Raw genomic sequence first — 19,783 nt, 5'->3', positions numbered from 1 at the left:
GGTGAAACGGCCCCCAGGGGACCCTCCTGATGCAAGCAAGCACCCTGCTGAGGACCAGCCGCCCACGTGGTGCAGGCGGGGAGCCAAGGGCACAGAGAGGAACAAAGCCCAGTGTGAGCCACATGGAGGGGTGGTGGGCCCTGGCCTGGTGCATGTGGCACTGCTTGGTTGGCTGATGGCTCAGATGTTGGTTGCCATCCCGGAGAGGGGGCAGTGGGGACTTACCTCTCTCTCGGGCCCACGTGTAGACGCGGCCGCTCTCAGTACTTCTGGGCTCTTGCTCTGCTGGCTCCATGGGCAATGGTCGGAAGTGGGGGTGATCGGCCTGGCCGGGGGTCTTCAGGGGCAGGATGTACTTGGGGATCCCTTTGTAGAACCAGGCCCCCGACCTCTTCCAGACCTGGAGGGGGAGACATCTGCTCAGAGCACAGGGTGCAGAGCAGTCCTCCCTGTACCCTGCTCCCAGCCGGCCCCGCCTCCCAGAAGGCGCTCAAGAAGCCACTGCATTCCTCCGGCCTGCCCCTTCCCCTCGAGACTCTGGGCAGAGCGACAAGAGGTCAGAGGAAGAGCTGGGCTGGCCACGGCCTGGCATTGACCACGGTCTTGGAGAGCTTCTCGGGATGTGATCATCTCGGTGGGGGGCACAGACGGGCCCGGAGCTTACAGAGAGCCACAGATTAGAATTCAGAGCAGCGAGTGCAATAGGTTCCTCAACCCTTAACGCCTGCTTCAGAAAACGCCAAGTGCTCTGTAATCTCTTTCCTGATGAAGGAAATATGTTCAGGGTATTTATAAGAAGAGTGGGAGCGTGTGAAGGAAGGAGGTGACCTTTTCTGAGAAGAGGAAGCCTTGGCGGCTCAGAGCAGATGTGTGGGTTTGAATCCTGGATCTGTCATCCCGCAGCCGGGAGATCTGGACGCATCAACCTTCGTGACCCTCAGTTTTATCATCGGTAGGTGGAAGGCAGGAACAGTGCCGGCTCCCAGGGCAGCCATGAGGGTCAGGCTTGCAAGTGAATGTAAATTCCCATAGCCTGGTGCCAGGCACAGAGCAGCCACTCGACAGACATGGTGCCCACTATCGTCACTGTCACCTTCCTCCTGTCATCTGAAAAACGTGCACAGCTTTACAACCAGGGGACCAAGTCCCCTACTCAAAAGGGACAATTTAGGGCTTCCCTGGTGGCGCAGTGGTTGAGAATCTGCCTGCCAATGCAGGGGACACGGGTTCGAGCCCTGGTCTGGGAAGATCCCATGTGCCGCGGAGCAACTGGGCCCGTGAGCCACAATTACTGAGCCTGCGCGTCTGGAGCCTGTGCTCCGCAACAAGGGAGGCCGCGATGGTGAGAGGCCCACGCACCGCGATGAAGAGTGGCCCCCGCTCGCCGCAACTAGAGAAAGCCCTCGCACAGAAACGAAGACTCAACACAGTCATAAATAAATAAATAAATAAAAGAACGTGAATTTCTTTAAAAAAAAAAAAAAAAAAGGGACAATTTAAAATCAAAAGGCCAATCATCAAAAAATCTACAAACAATAAATGCTGGAGAGGGTGTGGAAAAGGGAACCCTCTTGCGCTGTTGGTGGGAATGTAAATTGATACAGCCACTATGGAGAACAGTATGGAGGTTCCTTAAAAAACTAAAAATAGAACTACCATATGACCCAGCAATCCCACTACTGGTCATATACCCTGAGAAAACCATAATTCAAAAAGAGTCATGTACCACAACGTTCATTGCAGCTCTATTTACAATAGCCAGGACATGGAAGCAACCTAAGTGTCCATAGACAGACGAATGGATAAAGAAGATGTGGCACATATATACAATGGAATATTACTCAGCCATAAAAAGAAACGAAACTGAGTCATTTGTAGTGAGGCAGATGGACCTAGAGTCTGTCATACAGAGTGAAGTAAGTCAGAAAGAGAAAAACAAATACCGTATGCCAACACATATATATGGAATCTAAAAAAAAAAAAAAAGGGTCTGAAGAACCTAGGGGCAGGACAGGAATAAAGACGCAGACGTAGAGAATGGACTTGAGGACACAGGCAGGGGGAAGGGTAAGCTGGGACGAAGTGAGAGAGTGGCATGGACTTATATATACTACCAAATGTAAAATAGCTAGCTAGTGGGATGCAGCCACATAGCACAGGGAGATCAGCTCGGTGCTTTGTGACCACCTAGAGGGGTGGGATAGGGAGGGTGGGAGGGAGACGCAAGAGGGAGGAGATATGGGGATATATGTATATGTATAGCTGATTCACTTTGTTATAAAGCAGAAACTAACACACCATTGTAAAGCAATTATACTCCAATAAAGATGTTAAAAACCCAAATCAAATCAAATCAAAAGGCCAGAGTCTGCCCTGATTCTCTAGAGGACAGTGTTTCCCACTCCCCAACTCCTCTACACCAACTGGATCTGTGGGATGTTAGCAGGGACCAAGCCAAAAAAAAAAAAAAAGAAAGAAAAGAAAAAAGAAGAGTTCTCCATCATGTTCATCAAGAAGCACCAAGTTAAACCAAGCTCTGTTACTGCAGGACTTCTCAGAGCCTTTAATATACCAATGTGCACAGGGCTCTCCAACAGAGCAAAAGGACAGACAGTGTTTCCCACTTGGAACCTACCCAGCAAGTTTTCCTAGAGGAACTCAACCCTAGTAATGGGTCTGCAGAACCTTAACTGTAGCACTTACTGTTCCCTCATGGAGTGAGGTGTATCTATTTCTCCAAGTAGACGGCAGTCACCTCCTTATGCTCCAGAGTGCCAGGCACAGGACCACTGAGTCCAAACACTGTCCTGGGCACGAGTCACTCAGCCCTCCCTCCCAGCTTCCCTGTGCAGAAGGGTCTGCTTTTGTGTGTGGCTCTTGAATAACATAGAGATGAATGTTTCTTGGAGCCGCCTTGGAAAACCCTTTCTGATCCTCTCGCAGCCCTCCTACGATACGTAGTTATTTCTTTGAATCAGTAATACATGCACATGATCTAAAATTCACAAGGTGCGAAATTAAAAAGTCTCCTTTCCCATTCCCAGAGGCATCTGGTGATAACGGTTCCTTGAGGAAGCTCTATTATTATTCCCACTTTCCAGATGGGAAAACTGAGGCTCGGACAAGTTAAGCAACTTGCCCAAGGCCAGCCTACCATTCTATTGGCCTCTACTCCACACTGAAGGTTCCCAGAGTCTCATCCCAATAGTCTACAGATGTGAAGTAGGGGATTGCTAAATTGTGGCTGAGCAGGGGGTAAATCCTCAGCGGGTCACACATCACCATCATGGATGCTAAGTGTCTAGATGCCTAGAGGGCAGGCAAGTGCCATATAGGGAGAGGAAATAAACACAAACAGCCGCCACCAAGGCTACCCTGTCCTTGTAGAGCTGCTGAGTGGCTCCTGAGACCAGGTGTCCAAGGCCAGGGCCATGGGGGGCTGGTGAGGGCTCACTCGGCCTCCCTCTGCTAAGCGAAGGCCTGGGCATCCATCGGTGCTGGCTTTGCCTGCCCTCCCCTGGGCATGCCAGCCTCCTGCCCCCAACATGTCTGGGACTCGGGGGGACCAAGTGAAGCAAGCCCTCGAAAGCCATCTGTGAATGGTGGGGTCTGGGTGGGCTTAGGACCCTCATTGCACTGCCTCTCTGACCCCCACCATGGATGTTGCTTTGCCTTTTTTCCCCTGAGAAATACACACATATCATGCAAAATTAGGACAATAACAAAAAAGCAAAATGAGGAAGGTCACACAGATAGAGCCCTGCTTAACACTGTGTTGTGAATTTTCTTACACCCTTTCCTGGGCATATATACAATTCAGTTTTCCTCCCTCCCTCCTTTCCTTCCTTCCTTTTTGGAAGAATAGGGTCATGTAGATGTTATTATATGATACTTAACTATATATCACAGCAGTTGTACTGTGTTAATACGTAATGGTCTCCACATGAAACTATGGTTCTATAGTTTGGATTTATTAAACTTAATTAAATCAACCCCCCCACTGATGGGAGTTTAAATTGTTTCCAATTTTTCACTCTTCTGAACAGTGCTGCAAACGTCATTGTGGCACACCCATCATCAGACGGCTGTCGGTTACTGCCTTAGGAAATATCCCCAGGAGTGAAACTGCCGGGTCAAGGGATATGTATACATAGATGATGACGTATAGTGTACATAGATGATGACGTATATCGTCAGACTGCCCTCAGGAAGAAAAGTCAAATCCCCAGCGGGGCACTAAGTGACTTCAGGGGAGGGACCCCACATTACACTCTCAAGTGTGTTAAAATACACACATTATAAAATTTACCATCATAACCATTTTTAAGTGTACAGTTCAGTATGTTAAGTACATTCACATTGTTGGGTAGCCCATTTCCAGAACTCTTTTAATCTTGTAAAACTGAAACTTTACCCATTAAACAAGTCCCCATGCCTGTCTCCCCCAAACCCTGGTGACCACTGTTCTACTTTCTGTCTACGAATTAAGTGGAATCATACAGTACTTGCCTTTTTGACGTACATACAGTATTTGTTATTTCACTGAGCATAATGTCCTTAAGGTTCATCAACATGTGTCAGAACTTTCTTCCTTTTTTGAGGCTGAATAATATTCCGTTTTATGTATACACCACATTTTCTTTATCCACTCATCCATTGATGGACACTGGGTTGCTTCCACCTTTTGACTGGTCCTTTATTTTTGTCTGTCTCTCCCACCAGAGTCTACCAGCCGGGAGGGAGGCCCAGGGCGTCTCTGCTCACCACTGGATCTTTAAGCTCCTAGCACACGCCTGACACACAGTAGGTGCTCCGTAAACACCGGCTGAATGACTGAATTGGCAGCCGTGGGTTGTTTGCTGGAGCGTGACCCAATCCATATAGTCTGTCGCCTTCCTGGGGAAGTGGCCGGAGGGCTTCACCCAAGTTCTTGTAATTAATCAAGTGGATTTACCACTTCAGATTCAAAGAGGGATAAAGAGGGAGTGCCTAGCAGGGCGTGCCAAGGTGCACGTCCCTGACCTTGAACTTCAGGGCACAAGGCAGCCACGTGCTCCTAGTCTTTCCTCGAGCACCAGTGAGACCCACAGCCCCGGCTGCCCCTGCCCACCCTGGCATATCACAGCCAGCGGGCCCCATGCCATCAGCTTCATTTCCTGTTGCAACGATCCACCTCCACCCCTACCACCCACCTAAAAAACACTGATCAGTCAAGTGCTTTTGGAAAACGGGATAAAGAGCACAAGATCCAAAGTATTAGGTTGAATTGCATGAAACTACTGATAGTCAACCTTTTTTGTGTGTGTGTGTGTTCAACCAGTTTTGACCTATAAAACCCCCTGTCAGTTTCACGCAATTCACCCCGATATTTATGCGCAGCAGGGGCCACGGCCCCACGGGTCTGCCAGGCGTGTAGCGCCTCCCTGGGGTCCAGCAGGCAGGTGAGTTCATTGTAACGGGGCCTTGGTCTGTCTGTTTCTCTCGTGCTGCCGCTGCAGTCCGGGTGGAAGGCCAGATACCGCTGTGATGGGCAGAGACCAGACCAGACTGGCTGGTGATCCCGGACCAGCTGGAGGAGCAGCATTTTCTGAGTCCCCAAGGCAGAGGGACGAGAGCACACAGGTGCATCACTTGGTATGGGGGGGCACACCGTGTAGAGGTGCATTCAAGACACTGTCGGGTGTTTTGGAAAATGCCTTCCACGTGGGAGAGTCAAACTGGTGAGGCGAGGGGTGAGGGACTCCCAGTTCTGAGCAGCCATCCCCCCTCCCCCCACACCAGTCCCCGCAAGTCCTCAGACCTTCTCCCGCCTGGCAGCCCGCCGCCACCCCGTAAAACGCAGTAGCTTTTAATCACGTGATTTCTGCTGTATGCATCCAAGCCTATCACCCACAGCCTGACATCAACACTTGACCCCGTCCCCAAGAACAGCGGTGGGAAAAGCCCTCCGTGGAAATTAACCCCCAACCATTCCTGTCTAGGGCCGCAGATGGGGAAAACCTTTGCTTTTTGGAGAAGCCGTGTGATTCTGCAAAGCCGCGCTCTGCTCCCCACGAGTGGTTCACTGTGATAAGGCCAGCAAAGCAGCTAGCCTTGAAAATGCCATTTAATGAGAAAAAACCCACACAGCCCCCATGGCACTTGCGGGAGGTCAGGGTGTGGGGTGGCTTCAGCCTTAAATCCTCCCCTCGCACCGCCTCGCGCTCTGTGCTCTGCCTCGAGGTTTTCATTCCAATTTCACCTCACTGCCAACCTGACAGCAGACACTGATGGATATTAGCCAAGCTGTTCCCGGGGAATTTTAATTACCATGATAACAATCGCTAATCATCGGCGTTTCCTGAACGGCTGTGGCTGGAGAAGGTGGTAATCGGCAGAGCCTGTTGGACAGAAGGGCAGGTCTAGGGCACTGGCCTCCAGGGAGGATGTGGGAGGGGTGGCCTCAGACCTCTGCGCCTGCTCACTGCTCTGCCTTCCGCGTGTTACCACCTCGCCCCACCTCCCACGCAACTCAGGCGTGCACCTGTGTCAACTCAGGGGAGGCGACCACGCTCTCTGCTCCTCACCCCAGGGCTGGGAGTGGGGGGACAGTCTGGCCTTTGCACATGCTGTTCCTTGCACCTGGAGTGCCCTTCACCCTTGGCTCCATGAGGCAGGGACACTTCCCCTAGGAAGCCTTCAGTGCCACTTTGTGCATCATCAGAGCAGCTCTGCTGCCCCAGACCCTCACCCAGCTAAGAAGCTGTGAGCTCTTCCAGGGCAGGGCTGTGCCGGAGCCATCCCTGTATTCCCAGGACCCAGCTAGGAGGCTGTACGTGGCAGGAATGTTGCTGACTGAGTGACTGAATGAACAAACCAAGTTGGCAAAGCAAAGGAACTGTCCCCGGGGGGCAGAGCGTGGGACTCTGCCTTCAGGGGGACCATGTTCTGTTTGCTTAACAAGCTCCAGTCTTGAAAAGCCATGGGAAATGGCCTGTTACTGAATGTCTCTTAAAGGGTCCACCCACCCTGGCAGGGAGACAGCATAGCTCTCCCTACCCCATTACCTAAACACACACACACATACACCTACACACACACACACACACAAACACACACACAGTGCTGGCTTCCCAGGAGCTCTGACAGGCAAGCTAGACTCCACAACGTGGCAAATAAGACCCCAGAGCTCTGCCAGCTCCTGCCTCTCTCCCCAACACTGGGGATCAGCCAAACACAGCCAATCCCACTCCCGGACCACACTAAGCTGTCTCACGCCTCCAGGCCTTTGTACATGCTGATTCTTCTTCCTTCCCTGGGCTGGGAGAATGAAATCCAGCCTTTAGGAAATCACTTTTATCCAGAAGCTTCCACAGAGCCAGGCAGGTCTCCCACTGCAGTGCACACACATTGTTATGAACGCCTATTTACATGTCTGTTTCTTGCACCAGACTGAAAGCACCATGACAGCAGGAGCCCCCCAGGCCCCCCAGCACCTGCCAGCACATGCTAGATGCCTGACAAATACCCATCAGCTGAGACTACTGAACACATATCCAAATTTCAAGGCTTTAAGTAACTCAGCTTACTTAACAGAAACGCTGGCTCTTAGAGGGTGCTATGGACTGAACTGTGCCCCATCGCCAAATTCATATATTGAAGCCATAAACCCCAGGGTGATGGTATTTGGAGATGGGGGTCTTTGGGAGGTAATTAGGTTTAGATGAGGTCATAAGGGTGGGGCCCTCACGATGGGATTAATGTCCTTATAGGAAGAGATACCGGAGAGCTTGCCTTTCTCTCCTCTGTGTAAGGACACAGTGAGATGGCAGTCTGCAAGCCAGGAAGAGAGCCCTCACTGGGAACTAAATGTGCTGGCACCCTGATCTGGAACTTCCAGCCTCCAGAACTGTGAGAAGTAAACTCCTATTAAGCCCCTTGTTTATGTTATTTTGTTATGGCAGCCCGAGTTAAGACAGAGGGAGACATTGCCTGGGAGGTTGTAGTAGATTAAACATGGTCCCAAATTATTTTCCTCTTTTCCCATCAAGAGGTGGAGTCTATTTTCCCCACCCCTTGAATCTGGTCTAGGCTTGTGATTTGCTTTGACACATAAAATGTGGCAGAAGTAACATGTGAAAACTTCTGACCAGTTTGGAACACTGCTGCCATCATGAGACAGCCTAGTCCAGTGTACGGAGGACAAAAGGCCACACAGAGAAGAACCAAGACACCCCAGCCAACAGCCAGCACCGGTTGCAGAGGAGTGAGCCTTCTTGGATCCTGACCTCAGTCAAACTGTCAGATGACTATGGTCCATGAATGACACCAGGAGACACCAGCAAAAGAACCACCCTGCTGAGACCAGCCCAAGCTGCAGATGAGCAAATAAATGATTGTTTTTTTAAGGCATTTAAGCCTCCACACCTCTGGTAGGACATCCAACCTCTACACACTTCTAGAAAAAGGAAACAATCGGATAGGTTGGTAATTAACTGAATAAAGTAGGAAGGTTAAATTCAGGGACTTAAAATATATATAGGCTCATTCATCAAATATGAACAACATGCTGCGAAAAAGGAACAATTGGAGAATAAGGAAAGGCCCCTAGAAATTAAAAATATAATGCAGAAATATAAAAATGTAAAATAAAGGCCGGAAGATAAAAATGAGAAAATTTGGAATGTGGAGCACAAAGATGAAGATACAGAAAAAAGTAGAAGAAATTATGAAGACAAAAATGCTCAACTTGAGGGGTCCAATTCCTAATAAGAGACTCCTCAGAAACAGAGCAATAGAGAAACATTTCCAGGAGCTGAAAGAGGACATGAGACTTCAGATTAAAAGGTTTTTAATTGAATTTAAGGCAGAAAAAAAGGAAAGTAAAATACATACTCATAAAATCACTTAGTTATAAATATAAAAAGATCCTAGAAGCTTCCAGAAAGAAAAATAGGTCTCTTACAAGGAAACCAGAATTAGAACAGCATCAGACTTATCATCGGCACACTGGATACTAAAAGACTTCGCATCTAGAATTCTACCAAATTGTCAACCAAACAAGAGAATAGAGACATTTTTAGACTTGCAAGGACTCCAATTTTCCTATACATGGTCCCTTTTTAAGAAGTTACTTCAGGATGAGCTCCAACAAAACAGAGGTGAAAAACAAGAAAGAGGAAGACAAGATCCTAGAAACAGTGTCTCCAACTCAGGAGGTGAGTCAAAGGGAAATGCCATGAAGACGGCTTTCAGTAAGCAGTGCAGGTTAGAGCCAGAAAAGGGTCTGCAGGGGTTTCTGACAGGAAAAGAGAAGCCTCCACGCAATAGAAGGTAAAATCAAGGAGCTGCATAAAAGGACATAGAGTTTCATTACTTTTTTGTCAATGAGAACAAAGGGCAATAAAAAACTCCAAGGGAAAACTAAAATCATACCAGAAAGTCATGGTCCAAATATTAGGGAACTTAAACTGTGACGTGGTTTAAGATATAAAGAGTTAAAAAGAAATCCATTTGATCATGATACTAGGAATCTTTTCCTTTGGATGGTCCAGGGGTTGAGGTGTCACAAATTACCAAAATGTGATCTTCACATATCATTTGACCCTGAGGTGTTTAATGTTTACAAAATGATAAAAAAATTTAAATCCCTAATAATTATTGAGCACTTTGTATGTGTCAGGCACCATTCCAAGAATTTTATATATAACTTATTTAACTCTCACAAAAATCCGATGAGGTGGGTAGTATTAACAGCTCTATTTTACAGATGAGGAAATCAGGCACAGAGAGAACATGTGACACAAACAGGGAAGAACAAAATAAAAACTGGACCCCAGCCAGTATAGCTCCAGAACCTGCCCTTTTCGCCCTCTTACAAGATCATATACAGGTTTGTGAAATTAAATGCTATTTATTGATTTTCAGCTCTTAGAATTAATTAACCTAGAGACAAAGTTTGGTTTTCTTAGATTCTGTATTTGTCTATTTGGCATCCATTAATCACAGGGCCAAACCAATGGCCCAAGCTGTTTACGTCTCCCCTGTGATGCAGCTTTTGCAGGCATGTGAAAGTCATATTACAAACCCTCCAACCGATCCTGAGTCCACACTCTAACCACCCCCTTTACCTAACTCTCACTCACCAAGTCAATATTCCCCCTGCCCTAACTCAACCCAGGGCCAGGTACCAGGCAACCAGGGCCAGCCTCTATGCCCCAGCAGCCGCTGAAACTATTCAACCTAGCCCACCCTAAGATACTTACCCTGCCCTGCCCTGCCTTTCCCGTAGAAACCCCATTAAAGGCTGTGGCGCATGCTTTCCCTTCACTCCTTTCTGCCTCTGGTGCTTCGCCATGTGGCCCTGAGTGGCATGGAATGCCCCCTTCTTTTGGGAACTGTAAGCAATGAATTCTTCTTTCAATGGCATTAGCCTCTTCCTGTCATCACTCAGTCACCTTTGTAAACTGAGATTGAGGCATAAATCACAAAGCATGGAAGAATTAACTACAGCAACAGAACAATCTAAACGTACAATCCTGGCAATCTATTAGTAAGGGTGTCATCTAGAAAAGGAGGGAGGTGAGAGTAGGGGAGGGAAGAACAGAGGCATTCGTACCCACAACTCATGCAGAAGGAGTGGAGGTGTGAATGTTAAAGTTGATGGAAGAAGAAAGAGGCAAATAGTATAGAAAGTTACAAATGTAATCAAAGAGTTAATAAATAATAACAGTATCAGAAATTAGGAGGAGAGAGGGCAAGCAGAGTAGTCCAAGCTAGCCAGCTCCTCATCTTTCAGAGCATGGAGTCGAGTCCATAGAGAGTACCTAAAGTTGATAAATCAAGAAAGTCAGGGCATTGCTGGGTCATATGGTAGCTCTATATGACCCAGCAATCCCACTACTGGGCATATACCCTGAGAAAACCATAATTCAAAAAGAGACATGTACCACAATGTTCACTGCAGCAATATTTACAATAGCCAGGACACAGAACCAACTTAAATGTCCATCAACAGATGAATGGATGAAGAAGATGTAGCACATATATACAATGGAATATTACTCATTCATAAAAAGAAACGATATTGAGTTGTTTGTAGTGAGGTGGATGGACTTAGAGTCTGTCATACAGAGTGAAGTAAGAAAGAGAAAAACAAATACCGTATTCTAACGCATATATATGGAATCTAAAAAAAAAAAAAAATGGTACTGATGAACCTAGTTACAGGGCAGGAATAAAGATGTAGACACAGAGAATGGACTTGAGGACACGGGGTGGGAAGGGGAAGCTGGGGCGAAGTGAGAGTAGTACCAACATATATACACTACCGAATGTAAAATAGATAGCTAGTGGGAAGCAGCAGCATAGCACAGGGAGATCAGCTCGGTGCTTTGTGACCACCTGGAGGGGTGGGAGGGAGACGCAAGAGGGAGGAGATATGGGGATATACGTGTGCATATGGCTGATTCACTTTGGTGTACAACAGAAACTAACGCAGTATTGTGAAGCAATTATACTCCAATAAAGATCTATTTAAAAAAAAAAAAGTCAGGGCAGGAGTCAGCATGAGAACTAAAGCAAGCAGTCCATATGTGATGGGCTGGGTGAGGGAGGGGCGGGACAGGCGACTGCCATCCTCCAGCATAAGCTCTTCAGAACAATTGGATTTTTTCTTAAAAGCACATGCATGTATTACTTTGATTTAAACTAAAGTATAACAGATTGGTAATTGGATGTCAATGTTATTAAATCCCTGGGCTGCTTGGCAGGTTGACACATGGTGTTGGAACGGTCTGTGGCTGGTATGTTGAATCTGGATGTGCTGGTAGGGAAGGAAAAGAAAGCAGTAATTAAATTTTTTGTAGTGGATCAAGATAGGAAAGGCTTAGTCAAGTGATGGTTAGTTTGAAAACACCAGCACGAGTTCACAACACTGACATTTCTGCCCCTGCAGAAAGACAAGCTTCCCCTCTGATGTCACTGCCCACCCCTAACCTCCAGGAGTCAGAATTTTGACAATGGGAAAACCCTGGACAACTTTTCAAAGGGAACCAGGGCTTCCCAGCATAAAGGCAGGCAGAGCTGGATCCCTCTGAAAAGAGAAAGGGCCCAGGGCATCACGCTGTTAGTTGGAAGAGACGCTTCTCTCAAGACTGCTGGGCAGTACTCAGTGACCAGGTTTCCGTGGTGACAAGCTGAGTATGAAAAGCCATGGTTACTGCCGAGGGCAACAAGCTGATACTGAGCAAGGCGAGTCAACACAAGATGTGCTAAGGTAACGTGCACATTTATTTTCAGCATTACTTTACGCCAGAAACGCTATCTGTCCAGTCAAACCAGATTAGGACCACACGACTTTACAGCTGGATTATCTGCTACCCTATGCAAACAGGATGGAGATGCGGCATTTATACGACGTGTGTGACTGTGGCACGGATGTGACTGTGCAGGTTTGTTTAGGGTGAGGAGCGAGCGGGGCAGAAGCAGGTCACAAGCCTGTGTCACACATGTGTAACCAGAGGCAGCCTGTGGAGACGGCATCACCTGCCTCTGTAATCAGAAAAGGGCTGTGATCCTCATCCCCCAAAGGTGCGTGGATCCTATCAGCAAAAACTGAAAACAGAGGTGCATCCAGTCTTCCTAAAAAATTGCTCAGTTGACAAACAGATGAATTAAAATAAAAAGCTCCAGAATGGGGGCTCAATGGTACCAGAAAACTCACCAGGATCGGTGAAATAAATGAAAGGTAGAATTCAGTCTAGATAACTAATGTAAATATAACTGAAAAATAATAAAAATATGAAAGAAATGATGCTTAAAAATAGGTAACAATAATAATCTGTCCCCAAATTTCAGATGGTCTCAACAAAAAGCAAGAAGTAGCTGGAAAGAAAAAAAGCATTGGGTGCCTCGTTTTTCAGGGCAAGTGGAGTTAATAGGCACTGCTTCTACTGTAATGTAAGCGATTAGACAAATATTGGTTGGAATAATTGAAAAGCTATATATGCATATATACACCTATCTGTCTGCCTGTCCATCTAAGACAACTAGCAGAATTAAAACTAGAGAGTTTTTCATACTGAAATACTTGATTTTCTGATAGTTTTATTTTTCTTCTTTCTTTCCTTCATCTCTTCCTCTCTCACTTTCTTGTTTTGTTTTAAAATTTTTTCCTTTTTCTTCTTTTGGTAGGAATTAAGTTTAGAGCAGTCGTCTTTCCTCACGGCTTGCTTCCCCTCCCTCAGAAAGGCGAAGCTTACGAACAACTTCTGAAGAGGGAGTCTGCAGATATTCATTCATTCGAACAGCATTTATTCAGTACCTCCTATGTGTTAAGATTGAGCAATGGAGAGAAATGATCAAATGTCCTTGCAGATGGGTGGCCCCAGGACCTAAATCCACAAAGGGCTGGGGTCTGTGACTCTGTTTTTCGCTGCCATGTGAGAGTGTGTTCATGGCCTGCCCTCAGGAGCTATTCTGTCCGGGGAGGGTTTCCCTGTATTCATCCTCCCGGCACCTGGGGTGGAATCCGCAATCTTGCGGTGTTAGAGCACAAGTAAGCAATCCAGAGGGAAGCCAGGGCAGCGGGGCAGAGCTCCCCTCCCAGCCCAGGCACCCACCAGCCACCCACCAGGTTCTGGCTCTCTACTAATCCCTTCTAAAGTGCTAACTAAGAATTGACGTACTAGAGAAAGGACTTGAGGATATGGGGAGGGGGAAGGGTAAGCTGGGACAAAGTGAGAGAGTGGCATGGACATATATACACTACCAAATACACTACCATATTTACTACTAGTAAAATAGCTAGCTAGTGGGAAGCAGCCGCATAGCACAGGGAGATCAGCTCGGTGCTTTGTGACCACCTAGAGGGGTGGGATAGGGAGGGTGGGAGGGAGACGCAAGAGGGAAGAGATATGGGAACATATGTATATGTATAGATGATTCACTTTGTTATAAAGCAGAAACTAACACACCACTGTAAAGCAATTATACTCCAATAAAGATGTTAAAAAAAAAAAAAAAAAGAATTGAGGTGTTAGGGGAAAGCTAAATGAGACCCCTCCCAGGAATATTTGCATATATGTAATTTAAAGGATAACACTTTAAAACACATCAGGCAGGGCTTCCCTGGCGGTCCAGTGGTTAAGACTCCATGCTTCCACTGCAGGGGGACGCGGGTTCGATCCCTGGTGGGGGAACTAAGATTCTGCATGCCGCAACTAAAGATCCTGCGTGCCGCAACTAGGACCCGACACAGCCAAAAAAAAAAAAAAAAAAAATCAGGCGTGTGTGTGTGTGTGTGTGTGTGTGTGCGGTGTTGGCGAGCCAGTGAGAACATCTCCACCATCCCCCCACCCACCCTTCCCCGTATTGCTGGCTGCTTTCAGGCTCCCTACACAGGGCCCAGGCCCCAGCCTCACCAGGAGACGGGCTAGAAATTAAGCCCCAGCAAAGACAAGAGGGCACGCACCTGCCCCTTCTTCCAATGCCCGCCCCTGCCCCCCCCCCCCCCACCAGGAGCCAGAGCCCTCCCCAGGGCCTGAGAGAATTTCCCCTTCATTTCAAGTGTTTTTTTCTTTTTTTGCCTTTATTTATTTTTTATACAGCAGGTTCTTATTATCTATTTTATACATATTAGTGTATATATGTCAATCCCAGTCTCCCAATTCATCCCCCGCCCCGCACACACGCACAGACACTTTCCCCCCCTTGGTGTCCATACGTTTGTTCTCTACATCTGTGTCTCTATTTCAACCAGGGCAGCCTGGGCGGCAGGCAATTGCTAACAGAGTGGAAACGAAAAAATGCAGTGAGAAGAAATATTCTGAGGGTGCTATCTGTTTTCCGGACAGATAATTAAAACCCCTTGGTTAGATAATTTCAGAACTGGAGGAAATGCTTTGGCTTCCATTAACCCCTGGTGAGGGGTATGCTCTGGCTAGGTTTCTGCACAATTACTGGTGAGGAGCGTTTGCCAGCTTCAGAGGGAGGTGGCATCCAATAAGGGCTCGTGATGGCTGCAGGGCCATGTGCCCCGGGGTCACAGGATTTCTGGGGCGGGCGGGTCAACCTCCAGCTCTGGCCTCACCCTCTGCCATGGCCTCCAGGGGTGCCCCGCTAGCCCTTGCACCTCCCAGATTATCTGTAACATGGAAAGGTCCCTACAAGTCACTGAGAACAGAGACCCCCTATCTTCCTTCTCTCTCTGGTCCCAGAGAGATTGTCTTCTCCTTTGTCTAGAATGGTCTTGGAAGTTTAACAAATCCACGGAGGAGAATGATGCTTTCACTACTGTTCTTAACTTTTTTTTTTTTTAAGTAACTATTTCTTTTTTTTTTTAATTTAATTAATTAATTTATTTATTTATGGCTGTGTTGGGTCTTCGTTTCTGTGCGAGGGCTTCCTCTAGTTGCGGCAAGTGGGGGCCACTCTTAATCGCGGTGCGCTGGTCTCTCACTATCGCGGCCTCTCTTGTTGCAGAGCACAGGCTCCAGATGCGCAGGCTCAGTAATTGTGGCTCACGGGCCTAGTTGCTCCGCGGCATGTGGGATCCTCCCAGACCAGGGCTCGAACCCGTGTCCCCTGCATTGGCAGGCAGATTCTCAACCACTGCACCACCAGGGAAGCCCCACTACTGTTCTTTTTTTTTTTTTTTTTTTTTAATTTTTAATTTATTATTTATTTATTATTTATATTTTTAGCTGTGTTGGGTCTTCGTTTCTGTGTGAGGGCTTTCTCCAGTTGCGGCGAGTGGGGGCCACTCTTCATCACGGTGCGCGGGCCGCTCACTATCGCTGCCTCTCTTGTTGCGGAGCAGAGGCTCTAGACGCTCAGGCTCAGTAGTTGTGGCTCACGGGCCCAGTTGCTCCGTGGCATGTGGGATCTTCCCGGACCAGGGCTCGAACCCGTGTTCCCTGCATTGGCAGGCAGATTCTCAATCACTGCGCCACCAGGGAAGCCCCCCCCACTACTGTTCTTAATTACTTGCTTCATCAACACTGTACGCCCACCTCCTCTTAGTCTTTATTTGCATGCAGCATGAAATCCCTTTGAATCCCGAATATTTAACTATCTTCCCTGTTCCAGCACAGACCTGAGAGAGGGCAAGCATGCCGCGGTGGTGTTTGGCTGCGAAGCCAGCCTCTGTTCCCAGATGGAGTGGGCCACATACGGCAGATGAATAGGGCTGGAATCAGAAAACTGGACAGGCCGGCTATTCCCAGCCAGGTCTTTTCAGAGGAGCTTCGTGATTTTGATTCAATTCCCAGAACAACAAACATGCCTCTGTGCAAACACAGTCTCAGAAACATATTCCAAAGCCAACATGAAATGGTTTCTGGGCTGACCCCTACTTGGCAGAGCTCGTGGGTCTTCCGGTGTTCCGGTGTGTGGTGTTGAATCACGGACGCCTTCTTCGGTTATGGATTTGATTATTGCTTCATTTCCTATTGGTCTTGTTCCTTCTTGGGGAAAACCTATAATTCTGAGGTTCCATTGCCTTCTCTGTCTTCCAGATTCATCATTGTCTCCGTTATTGTTTTTAGCTCTTTGGGGTTTTTTTTCCCCCCTGCATTCTGGGAGATTTTAAAGGTTTTTCTCCATATCACTGATTCAAGCTTTTTTGGGTCTGATTTTTGGTGATCTCCTGTTACCTTTTGGGTGTGTGCCTGTGAAATTTAGCGTACACACAAAACCGTATGAAAACACAGTGTGTTTCAAAGAACCACACTGAAGTAAACACCTGTGAACTCTTTAAGAAATTAAGAAATTAAATATGACCAGATCTGAGAAGGCCCCGTTGGCCCTCCCTGTCTTCCTTCCAAAAGTAACCACCATCTGGAATCTTGTGTGAAGCAATCCTTTGCTTTTCTTTCTATTTTTAAAAACTGCTTCTATGTATATTTCGAAGTAAAACATTTACTATTACCTGTTTTTGAACATCGCATTTTTGAATCACTGTGTATTCTTTAGTGACTTGCTTTTTTGCCCTTTTGCTCATTGGGTTTTTAATTCATCCGTTGAAATTTACCTGTCTATTCCACCATGAAAGGTCATTTGGGTGGTTCCCAGTTTTTTGTTGTTACAACAAATGCTGCTACGTGCGTTCTCGGTCATGTTTCCCGGGAAGCACGTGTGAGAGTTTCTCCAGGCTGTACAGCTAGGAGTAGCGTGTGAGGCTGAACGTCATACACAGACGACACTCAGGAGGTGCCAAGTGCAACGTGGAGACGAAGCAGCTGGGATGCCTACCGAATGGCCCTTTCATTTAGTTTGCAAACAGGAAGCATCAGGAGCAGGCCTATGACAATGACCCTTGGGTTGACGCAGGGCGGGGAGCAGCAGGCAAAGTTCAAGGGTCAAGAGGACAATCAGGTGCTGGGACCCAAAACCAGGTTCAGGGATGTAAGAAGTCAGATAACACTCAGGGCCAGGCTGGGCTTCAGCTGTGGGTGCGTTAGCCTGGGTTGGGATGTAATAACTTACAAAATCAGGGCAAGGAGAAGCGGGGCAGGGACCCAGGGGTCCCCCAGACAGTCGGGGATCACTTCGTTGGCCACTGAGGGTGAAACCTCCCGTGTTCCTCCAGCCTGTGGGCCATCCTGGAATAGGAAGGCTGATTCTTGAAGGCAGTGGTCGCCAGCTTGGTAGAAATCAGGAGGAAGCTGGTCTAGTGGCAGTAGCCTTTTAGACAGGCCCAGGTTCTGCCCGTCCTGCTGTGTCACCTTGGACCTGTCACTTAAGGTCCCAGAGCTTCCGTTTGTTGGGAGGAGTGGGGACACAGGGCCCCACATCTGGCCCAGACAAGGACCCCAATAAAGGCTGGTTCTCTTCTTCTTCCTTTTTTCACGGAAGGATTTTCTGGCATAGCAGGAGGACACGTGTCTTGAGTTATCTCCTTAGGAGAGGGGATGGTTGTGTATTTCCAGGGCTGGGCACCACCTAGGAGCTTAATAAATAGCTCCTAACGGATGGAGGCTCACTCTGCTCCCTAGTCCCCATCTGCCAGACAGCTGGCTAGTGGAAGGGGAACAATCGTGCCAGCCAATGTCATCTGGCATCTGGAAAACGTGCAGGAAAAGCTGATTATCCAAATTTTTATTCCAATTAACGCAAGAAAAGGACCACATTCAGATGCTTTCTCCCTAGCTTTTCGCCTGCCTCCCCAGGGCCATGTAGAAGAGGGTATCATAGCAGGGAAAGCCAGGTTGTGCAGGCCCAACCGGGGGGGAGAGGGGGGGTAAGCGGGCTGTGGTGTCAGGATGGTGTCACACCAACTGATCACAGGGTCAGTGAAGCTGGTCCACATCTTGTTATTCTCAAGCCTGGTCAAGGGGACCACAGGGTTCCCAGCCCCGTGGACCGCTGAGCACACCTGGGTGGCTGAGTAAGCGGCCGAGGGGCAGCCGGTGGTGCAAGAGCCAAATGCTAGGACCTGTGGGCCCTGTTCCTGGTGGGCCAAGGGCTTACTATTGGAGCACATCGACTCCCCTCCCTACTCCCCGTGGCCAAAGAGCCTCTGGGGACCAACCCCTCCTCCACCTGCCTCGGGGGAACCCAGGACCCCCTCACGTGGAAGGAGGGGAGCCTCACTGGTTCCGTGCTGTTCTGTGAACACAGGGCACTGGGTGTGGCCCCATCCAGGGCTGCTCCTTCCCCAGAGAGCCACTGGCCTCCCCGCTACAGCTCCTTCAAGTCTTTGCTCACATCTCACCTCCTCCAAGAGGCCTACCCTGGCCAGTCTCCACCCATACCCTTTTTTATAACTGTGGTAAAATATACATAACATAAAATTGACCTTTCTAACCATTTTTAGGTGTACAGTCCAGGGGCTCCAGGGGCATCAAGTGCATCCACACTGCTGTGCTACTGTCCCCACCATCCGTCTCCAGACCTTTTTCATCTTCCCATACTGAAACTCTGTGCCCATTAAACAATAATTTCTCATTCTCCCACCCCCAGCCTCTGGCAACCACCCTTCTACTTTCTGTCTCTATGAATCTGACTATTCTATGGACCTCATATAAATGGAAATCCTGGGGACTTCCCTAGTGGCCCAGTGGGTAAGACTCTGCACTCCCAATGCAGGGGGCCCGGGTTCGATCCCTGGTCAGGAACTAGATCCCGCATGCTGCAACTAAAACATGCCGCAACGAAGATCACACGTGCTGCAACTAAGACCTGGTGCAGCCAAAACAAATAAATAAATATTAAAAAAAAAAAAAAAAAGGAAATCCTACAATATGTGTCCTTTTGTGTCTAGCTTATTTCACTTAGCATAATATCCTCAAGGTTCTTCCATGTTGTAGCATGTGTCAGAATTCCATTCCTTTTTAAGACTGAATAATATGAATAATAACAGGCATAGACCACATTTTGTTTATCCATTCATCCAATGGTAGATGCTTGGGTTGCTCCCGCCTTTCGGCTGTTGTGAACAATGCTGTAAGGAACACTGTATATACCCAGAAGTAGAATTGCTAGATCATTAATTTTTTGAGGAGCTGTCATACTGTGTTCCATAGGCTGCGCTATTGTACTTTCCCACCATCAACGCACAAGGGTTCAAATTTCTCCACATCCTCACCAACACTTGCTATTTTCTGCTTTTTAAATATTAGCCATCCTAATGGGTGTGACATGGCGGCTGGTCTACTTTCAACATGGCTACCTCCCTCCCCACCCTGCACCCCACACTCCTGATCTCTTTGCTCTGTTCTACTCTCTTCTTCCCGTGCAACATCTAATATACTGTATAATTTGCTCATTTATTAAGTTTGGTTATGTTAGGGGAACCACTGAT

At 47.8% G+C, this 19,783-nt stretch overlaps 1 protein-coding gene across 8 annotated transcripts in view; it reads right to left on the bottom strand.

The window, feature by feature from the left end:
• The window catches only part of RPH3AL (rabphilin 3A like (without C2 domains)), a 123,036-nt gene that overhangs the window by 24,474 nt on the left and 78,779 nt on the right, over positions 1-19,783 (bottom strand). For 6 of the 8 annotated variants that reach the window (XM_059908685.1, XM_059908687.1, XM_059908684.1 and 3 more), the window contains one exon: positions 226-400. The exons of the other annotated variants lie outside the window; for them this stretch is intronic. In XM_059908685.1, the coding sequence (XP_059764668.1) occupies positions 226-400 (175 nt within the window). The remainder of the gene's footprint in view (positions 1-225; positions 401-19,783) is intronic. 8 annotated transcript variants of the gene reach the window in all.

The sequence above is a fragment of the Balaenoptera ricei genome, chromosome 20 (assembly GCF_028023285.1).
Source record: "Balaenoptera ricei isolate mBalRic1 chromosome 20, mBalRic1.hap2, whole genome shotgun sequence".
Taxonomy (NCBI): domain Eukaryota; kingdom Metazoa; phylum Chordata; class Mammalia; order Artiodactyla; family Balaenopteridae; genus Balaenoptera; species Balaenoptera ricei.
Note: the sequence above shows the minus strand (reverse complement) of the source record. Positions and strands in the feature narration are given on the sequence as shown.